We start from the raw sequence: 9,628 nt of genomic DNA, 5'->3' as shown, positions 1-9,628 counted from the left end.
ACCACCCTTAAATTAAGATTTTAAATTTGGATTGTAACTAGTTATGTAAAGTAATTTGTAAATGAATTTTCTTTTCTTTTCTTTTTTTTTTTTGCGGGGGCTGGGTTTGAACCCTCCACCTCCGGCATATGGGGCTGGCGCCTTACTTTTTGAGCCACAGGCACCACACTTTATTTTCTTTTTTAATCTGAAAAATTATTTTCTATCATAATGATTAATATGTCAGTTTGAAAGTACTGTATTTTTTGTAGCTGCAGTTCATGAGGTTTATAATTCTTGTAAGAGTCTAATTGTTGTTTACCTCTCTAGTTGGTTAGTTAAAACTACTTGAAAAGTACCTTCTTGTAAAAATTTCAGTCTTCTGATAAGAATATTACCTTTTATGTGAAAGAAGGTAATACTGTTGTATTCAAATCTTACAACTGGCAGTTTTTATATCACTGTATTTTAATCTGGGGCAGAATATAGTTCAATGCATTGAACAGTGACTCAGCAAGGAGCTAGACTGCTAGGGTTTGAATGTTAGCGCTGCCACTTCATGGCTGTGGTACTTTGAGCAACATACTTAGTACTTTGAGCTTTCATTTGCTGGGAAAGTAGGGTGATATACTCGCTTTATAAGCTTGTGAGTTTTCTATAATGTAATGCATGTAGTGCTTAGAGTAGTGCCTAGCACATATTAAGTGTTGATATAAGAAATAATAACTATGATAATTTAACACATTACATTAAACATTATTTCACTTACCTATATTTTTTAATTCAGATGAAACGTTTATTTCAGACTAAAGGTGATAGTCCATTACATAGCATAAAGTGGCTGAGAGTGATCCTGGATGAAGGACATGCTATCCGAAATCCAAATGCTCAACAGACTAAAGCTGTACTTGATTTAGAAGCAGAAAGAAGATGGGTATTGACAGGTAATTGTAGTATTAAAAATTAATTCTCCAAAATGTATCATTAAGCAAGTTAGTAAGGTAATTTTTTACCTCAAGTGGGTATAAAGTTGTCCCTAAATTAATCATAGAAATCATTTAATAAAATCTTTTGTCTTATTCTTCAAAATTATCCATGATAAAACAACATTTGAATTATAGCTACTTTATGGAACTCTAGACTTAACTCTTGAGCCTTGGAGTTTGAGTAGACATGCTAATCTTTCAATGAGAATCTTGATTTCTCTATGGCCTATCTTAGAGCCTGTTACTCGCGATACGTTTACTAAAAGGTAGAGAAGAGAATATAAATTTAAATAAATTGCTTTTTCCTTCTTGCTATTGCTTTAAAAACCAAATAATGATCAGGTATACATCTGTATTGCCCACTATTTGGGAGGTTGAAATGGAGCAGCACTTGAGCCCAAGATTTCTAGGCTGCCGTGCACTATAGTCATGCTTGTGAATAGTCCCCACACCCTAGCCTGGGCAATAAAGCAAGACCCCATTGCTTAAAAAAATAAAAATTAAAAAAAAAAAGAATACAAACCAAGTGAGTACATGTACTTGATAAAGCGAAAGTTCAGTTTATTGGGTTTGTAGTCTTTTTCTTTGTTAGTGTGGCAAATAAAAGTTTTTAAAAATTAGAGCAAAACTGTGTGTTTAAGAAGGGATTAGAGTTACAGCTTGATTGTGGTGTGCCTGGTATAGAGTTCCCATTTTCAACCGTTACCTTCTCTGACTGGGCCAGATGTATATTCTCATTGGATACTCATGTTAAAGAGATAACATTTTCTTGTTATTTTTTAGGTACTCCAATCCAGAATTCTTTAAAGGACTTGTGGTCTCTTCTTTCCTTTTTAAAACTTAAACCATTCCTTGATAGAGAATGGTGGCATAGAACAATACAACGTCCTGTCACAATGGGAGATGAAGGAGGACTTAGGTAAATAATTTCAGACAGCTGAATAATATTAACCACAAATAACCTTGAGCAGCTTGAACCAGTTGCCACTTTCATTACTATTTTAACTTTACTCTTTGCATAGCTCTGTGCCTTTGTCTCTCGGAATCTAGAAATTCTTGTTTGAGGAGACAAAAGATTTTCTAATTACCAATAACTATCCTCCCAGTTTTAGCCACACGGAAAGGAAAGGCAGAATAGTGGTCTTTGTGTGTTGCTATTATCCTCAGAGTCACTATTAACCAATGCAAAAGTGATCAGAAGAACTTTTATCTCCTTTGAGCATCTAGTATGCATTAAATTTTCTGAACTGGTATGGCTGTATATTGTGGTGATTGAGTATTGTGGGATGTACAGTAGCCTCAACAAAACTCTGGTAAGAGAGAATTTTTTTCTGGTTGTTTGTGGTAGAGGTAAAAGTTGAGAACATAAATTAAAACTAAGTGTGGTGATAATCATATTGTAAGGTGCCAGGCTAATGTGGTTCAAGTTTTTTGTCTTAAGCAGTGATTTTTACCCTGACGACTTGGAATCTTAGTGTCTTGTGAAGTCATTATAAGGGTGATAGCCAGCATTAAAATAGAAAATGAAATCACACAACACATCATACACAAGGAATATTGTTTTGTGAAATATTTGTTTCTGTTTGCTGTTTAAAGTAAAAACGTGTTTCTCAGTATGGGTTATGGTGAAAAAGGTTAAGAGCCACTAACCGAGTTGGCAGTACAATCCACCTGATTGCTAAGAGCCAACTATTTAGACTCCACGCTAAGAAATCGAATTGATATTTCAATGTTAAGAAAAATGTTCTCTTGAAATACTAATGTGCCTCCTTTTTTCTGATACTGAGAAGGAAATGAAAAGATCGAGGAACCTGGAAGGCATTTCTCCCTATTCTGAATTCTCATAGGATGGTTTTTATTTGGGGGGCACTCATTACTTTATAGAAATTATATATGTACTTTTGATCTTCATATTATGGAAGTCAGGCTTTTACTCATATTTGTGTTCTTAAAACGTTTAATATAGTATCTTGCTCTTAATAGATGGTCAGTAAGAATTTTGAGTATTGACTATTAGGTTACGTCGTAGACAGAGCTTTTGAGAAGTAAGAAGGTTAGTGATTGGAACAGAAATGGGGAGAAGAGCTTAAGAGAGTAAGGATAGGATATAAGAAGATTAAACTGATGGGTATTGAGGGGCAGTTTCAGTGCATACATGTTAATAATTTTCTATTCATAGAATACTTGCTCTGATTATCTGATTGAAAAAACCCCAAATAAGATATATTTTTAAAATCTTTCACTAAGGCTATAAAACACTAACAAATTAAAATATTCTTTTTGCTCTTATTTTGCTATTTACATAGAAATAAATTATATAATTATTTGTTTTATCCTGACTAGGCGTTTACAGTCCCTAATTAAAAATACTACACTTAGAAGAACAAAGACAAGCAAAATTAAAGGAAAACCTGTTTTGGAGTTACCAGAACGTAAAGTATTTATCCAGCACATTACACTTTCAGATGAAGAGAGAAAAATTTATCAATCTGTGAAAAATGAAGGCAGAGCTACTATTGGGAGGTATGGAGAAAGAAAGCCATGAATGAAAATAATTTTTGGTTATTGACTGAATGACATTTTTTAGATGTGTTAGAAGTAAAGTCTGATGTGTATTAAAAGGTTCTGTGACTTACTGTACTGACTTACTGTGACTTACTGTACTTTTTACAAATTAATAATTGAAGTGGGGTCTGGGCACAGTGGTTTGTGCCTATAATCCTAGCACTATTGGAGGCCACGGCAGGAGGATTACTTGAATTCAAGAGTTCAAGACCAGCCTGAGCAAGAGTGAAACCCCATCTCTATTAAAAACAAAAATTAGACAGATATTGTCATATTCGCTTGTAGTCCCAGCTTCTTGGGAGGCAAGAGGATAACTTAAACCCAAGGGTTTGAGATTGTTGTGAGCTGAGCTGGGCTGTTGCTACAGCATTCTAGCCTGGGCAACAGCGTGAGACTCTGTCTTAAAAAAAAAAAAAATAGTTGAAGTGAAATGAAGTATCAGTGTAATTCACCAGGTAAGTATTTCTTTAAGTTAGGAAAAAATTAAGTTTACATTTAATGACAGGTTCTCAAGTGCTACTTAGAATGCCTTGTGTGGAAATTTGGGAATAGGGGCTGACAAAGGAGATTTTTAAAGATTAAGGATTAGTACAAGGTGAGAAATTCTAAGAGCAGGCTTGATGTGAATGCCCATAGCAACAAGATGAATAGAAGACAAGCAAAGGCAGAAGAGGTCAGTGAAAATAGGAGACTCTTTAAAACATAAGAACTTTAGACAAAAATCCTGGCCCTCAAAAAGTTTATATTTTAGTGGGAAGCAACAGACAATTAAAAAACATGGTAAAGTTTTATGGATAAAAACAAAGGGATGGAGATGTTGAAGCTGTTTTAATATGGTATTGAAGGAAGACCTCACTGAGAAGGTGATGCATGAGTAAGATCTAAAGGAGATTGGGATTGAGGGGGGTTTTGGACAGAGGGAACAGCAGGTATAAAAGCCCCCAGTTGGAGCATGCCTGAAGTTTGAAGAACAGTCTGCTGAGTTTAAAGAACAAAGTGGCAAGTGTGGCTGGATTATATGAGCAAGAAGGCATAGTGTCAGAGAGGTCTTGAAGTGGGGTGAATGAAAGTTGTGTGAGGTATTACGGCATATTTCAAGGACTTTGGCTTTTACTTTTTATGAACGAGGAAATCTTTAAGGGTTTCGAGCCAGGAGAGTGACATAATCTGAGTTATATTTTGAACAGATCACTCTGGCTGCTATGTTCAGATTTAGATTGTGGGAATAAAGTAAAATGATGATGGTTTTTACCATAGTACTGGTGTTGAAAGGGATGAGAAATGGTTGAATTCTGTTAAATTTTGAAAGTTAGAGCAAACAGAACTTGCCACTTGATCATCATGGGATGTGAGAGAGAGGAATCAAAGATAACGCCAAGGTTTTTCATCTGAGTAACTGGGAGTGTGGAGAGGAACAGAGTTTTTTCAGGTAAGATTAGAAGCTCAGTTATGGATGCACTGATCATGAGATGCCTCTGAAATTTCCAAGTGAAGATGTCAAAATAGTCATTTGAATAGGAGAGTAGAGGTCATAGGAATATTTTTGGTTTGACATATAAGTTTCAAAGTCACCTATGTGTAGATGTGTAGTCTTAAGGCCCTAAGACTGAAAAGGGTCACGAAGGAAGTGAGTAAAATGAAAGAAAACGTCTAACGAAGCCTCTACTCCAACATTTGGCACATTGTGAGCACTTAAAAGAGGTCTCCTAAACGGAAATGCTGAGTGTCAGTGAGATGTGTGACCCTGTCGAGGAATAATTTGTGTTAGTAACAGTTACACTATTTTAGAAGGTTAAAAAAGAATAACGTTATTGAAACCACGTTCTCAGAAATGAAATATGTTATTTTTAAAGTATTCTTTTTAATAAGTTATGTCTTTACTAGTATCTGTTAAGCACTTAAGTGTTATGCATTGATCAAGTACTTTGAATGTATTAATTTACAACAATGTTACTGGCATATACAAAAGCTACTCATTTGTGGACATTGATTTTATATCCTGAGACATTGATGTATTTTTTAATCACTTCCAGGAGTCTTGTGGTTGAATCTTTGGGGTTCTCTAAGTGTAAGATCATATCGTCAGCAAATGTGTTACGACCTCTTCTGCCCCCATTAGGATGCCCTTTATTTCCTTCACTTGCCTGACTGTATTGGCCAGAACTTCCAGCACTATGTTGAATAGTAGTGATGATGGAGGACAACCTTGTCTGGTTCGAGTTCTAAGAGGAAAAGCTTTCAGTTTTACTCTATTCAGTGTGATATTAGCTGTGGGTTTGTCATAGATGGCTTCGGTCAGTTGAAGAAATGTACCACCTATGCCTGTTTTCTTAAGTATTCTTGTTAGAAGTGCATGCTGAATTTTATCAAATGCTTTTTCTGTATCTATTGAAAGGATCATTTGTTCTTAGTTTTGTTCTTAGTTCTTAGTTTTTGCTTTGTATTGGTGAATTACATTAATGGATTTGCATATGTTAAACTAGCCTTGCCATCCCTGGGATGAAACCTACGTGATCGTGATGTATAATTTTTCTAATGTGTAGCTGTAATCTATTGTTAACTTTTTTAATACAACAGTCCTTTGAGGTAGGTACTTTAACTATGCCACTGTTAACAACTGAGGAAGCTCAATACTAAGCCAGAGATCCTCAGTCTCTTTGGCACCAGGGACCAGTTTCATGGAAGACAGGTTTTCTGCAGACTGGGTGGTGGTTTGGGGATGATTCCAGTGCATTACACCTAGATTCTCATAGGAATCTAATGAGAGCCCTAGTGAGCCCTCCTGTAAACTGCATGTGTGATCCTTTGTATGGGTTCCTGCTATCACTTCTGACAGGAAGTGGAACTCAGGCTCTGATGCTGGTGATGGGGAGTGGCTGTCAACACAGTTGAAGCTTCTCTTGTTCACCTGCTGCTCACCTTGTGCTATGTGGCCCGATTCCTAATAGGCCATGGACTAGGTTAAGGAACTCGTCCAAGGTTATGTGACTAAATTGGCAGAGACAGGTTTTGAATTCATGACAATCTAGCTCTAAAAAATCTGTGCTTTGAACCAGTATTCGGTATTTTTTCTATTGCTGTAAAATGCTTAGGTATCAGATTGCCTGGTTAAATTATTTTTGGATCATCCATTCTTTCCTTCACAATCTTTATTGTCATTATATCCCTGTATTTTATATTGAATATTTTTCTGGAAAAGACTGATTTTTTTTTTCTTCCCTCTAATGTCCAGCAATTTGGCCAGGTCTTCTCTGTTGACTTTTCCTGGAACATGTGGAATCTTTCCAGGCTTCTTTCCCCCTCACCTTCCCTTTCCTAGAAAGCTTGTTTTAATTACTGTTTTTCTGTTTTGTTAATTGATTTCTGTGTATGTTAGATGTCTTTTGTCTGCTTCCCATAGGTATCTTTCTGTTTAGCTTTTCCCCGTCTTGTTTCCCGCATCCTCTGCTGTGCTTTTATCAGCGCCTTGTCTTTTTTATGCTTGTTGCAGTGTGCTTTTATTTCTCTGCCATTTCACTTTTTTATCTTCTACACTCTTAGGCTGTAACAGGTCATCTTTCACGTCTTTATGTTGTCTTACCATATCTTTAAAAAGTTCTTTGTTTTTGCCTTAAGTTATTTCTTTAGAAGAAAAGTTTTACCAAGTGGTATTAAATCTTGGCAGTATCCTCGATCATAATTTTTATTTACTCTATGGCTACATTTTTCTGGTGAGTTTTCTTTCACTGTCAGTTTTTCCCTATCTTGCTCTATACTGATTATTACTTATACTTTAATGTCTTGAGTTCTTTCTGGACTAGCTATTTGCTAGTCTATATTAATATGAAGAGGAAGGCCATACTGTGTCCCACACTAGCAAAAAATACTCCAATTTGTAATTCAAGGTTACATGAATTATTTGAGATTTTATTAGTACTACTGTAATCTTTTTTCCCTGAAAGTACAGTGCATCTGTATGTTTCCTTATTCAGTTGTTTTTGCTCCTTTTTAATATAAACTTGTCTAGGGAAGTTGAAGTCACCAGACAGATATGTGTCTCCTTTCTGGTTTTGCTCATGACAGACATAGAGGTATTGGTTTTCCCTTCAGGGCATACAATCTGCTTTGAAGAACTGTGCTCTGGAAGATCTGTTGAGAATCTGCAATCCTGTTTCCCAATATTTTCTCATTTGATTTTTGTTGCACTTGGCAGCCATTTCTCTTAACATTGTGCTTTGTTGTTAACAAATCTCTCTTGGTTTCATTAGAGTTTGCTTTTTTGTTTTTCATTCGTATTTTGGAGTGATTTCCGGAGAAGAACAGAACGATGCCATTTTATTCTATTATTTTAGAAGAGGAAATTATTACTGCTTGGAAGACTTCATAACAGATGACATTTCTGTCTCTAGGTATTTTAATGAAGGGACTGTCCTTGCACACTATGCAGATGTCCTGGGTCTTTTGCTTAGATTGCGGCAGATTTGTTGTCATACGCACCTTCTTACAAATGCAGTTTCTTCCAGTGGTTCCGCAGGTAAGTAGATAAGATTGGCTCATACCATTAGAGGTCCTTAAATCAGAATGAGAAATTTTGTATATGCCATAAATTGAGTTTGTCATTTTATTTTGTCAAATGGACAGTGTTTTTAGTATTGGACTCAGCTGAGAATTTATCCAAGGATTATTTTTACCAATGGAATAGAATTATAATGAGATATTTCCAGGACTTCCAGTGATGGATACCCTTTGTTGAACAGTTCATATTGGATCTGCCTCTTATTCTCTGCTAGCATGTGCAAAGCATATTATAATGCTATATGAAGTATATTATGTGAGTTGGCTACTATTTTAGCTTCTGAATTTTTCTTAAAATTTCAAGTTTTAATCATGGTTTTTGCTTATGATAGAAAAAGATGGAAGAGACTCCCGCTACTGGCAAACAAAAGTTTTACTTACATAAGGTAGATTAATTTGTTTATTCACATTACAAATCTTGCCCTGAAATTAATTTTCCAGCTTTTTCTTTAGGAAATGACACACCTGAAGAACTGAGGAAGAAGTTGATAAGGAAGATGAAGTTAATTCTGAGCTCAGGTTCGGATGAAGAATGTTCGATTTGCTTGGATTCTTTAACAGTTCCTGTGATAACACATTGTGCACATGTGTTTTGTAAACCCTGTATTTGCCAAGTCATTCAGAACGAGCAGGTTAGTGTTTTGTGATGAAGTGGTACACCTGTCTTCAGTGCAATGAAAACCTATATCCAAGAGTATATGGAGTTTCATACTTGGATTGATCGTGGGCCCTTTTATGGTTAATTATTCCAGTGTTTTAGTAGGTGATATGTTCTCATAATTAAGCACTTTTAACATAAAAAGGTAGGATTTTTTGAGGTACTGTTGCAATCACTACCTTCATTCCATTAACTGTTTAGATTATTGCTGTCCAATAGGTTGATAATATGACATAAGGTAATTTAAAATTTTCTAGTAGCCGTATTTTTTAAAACAAATAGAAACGTGAAATTAATTTTAGTAATACATTTTTATTTAACTCAGTATATTTAAATGTAAAAAGTATTAATGTGATGCTATTTTTATTTTAAACTAAATCTTCAAAATTTGGTGTTATTGCTCCCACCTGAAGGTGCCTGTTTTGAATAGTTTAGGAAGATTGGTTTGGGAGATTAATCTTTGCATTGGAATGTTGTTTTCGGTTATGAGTTATGCTGATTATTGTTGTTTAAGATAAAGATTAACAAGGTTTTACTTTCATGTACAGGGTGGACCTAAAGTTCGTGTGGAATTTAAAATAGCTTAACATAGTAAATTGCACATGAACTTTATGGATACCCTGTACAAAACTGTGATTTTGGAAATGGAAGAACAGAACAGTCTTGGCAAGGCTACTCTCTTGTTCTCCAGAATCGCTGGGCTTCTGACAAAGTTTGGTGGACCTATAAAAAACAAAACAAAACAAAAATTTGTATTATTGCATATTTATAGCACCCCTCAGTTTGGTTTAGGACACATTTCATTGACTTACTTGCCACATGCGGCTATTGCCTGTTGTACAGAATTTTTTTGAAGTGGAATAATTCTTTTTTTTTTTTTTTTTTT

General features: G+C 35.2%; 1 protein-coding gene across 1 annotated transcript in view; it reads left to right on the top strand.

Annotated features, from left to right (window-relative positions):
- The window catches only part of HLTF (helicase like transcription factor), a 60,128-nt gene that overhangs the window by 42,360 nt on the left and 8,140 nt on the right, over positions 1-9,628 (top strand). The window contains exons 17-21 of the mRNA XM_023512999.1: positions 785-923; positions 1,749-1,884; positions 3,309-3,488; positions 7,919-8,043; positions 8,538-8,716. Coding sequence (XP_023368767.1) covers positions 785-923; positions 1,749-1,884; positions 3,309-3,488; positions 7,919-8,043; positions 8,538-8,716 — 759 coding nt within the window. The remainder of the gene's footprint in view (positions 1-784; positions 924-1,748; positions 1,885-3,308; positions 3,489-7,918; positions 8,044-8,537; positions 8,717-9,628) is intronic.

The sequence above is a fragment of the Otolemur garnettii genome, unplaced genomic scaffold, assembly GCF_000181295.1.
Source record: "Otolemur garnettii isolate 467f Iridium unplaced genomic scaffold, OtoGar3 scaffold00032, whole genome shotgun sequence".
Taxonomy (NCBI): Eukaryota; Metazoa; Chordata; class Mammalia; order Primates; family Galagidae; genus Otolemur; species Otolemur garnettii.
This window is presented reverse-complemented; position numbering and strand designations above follow the sequence as displayed.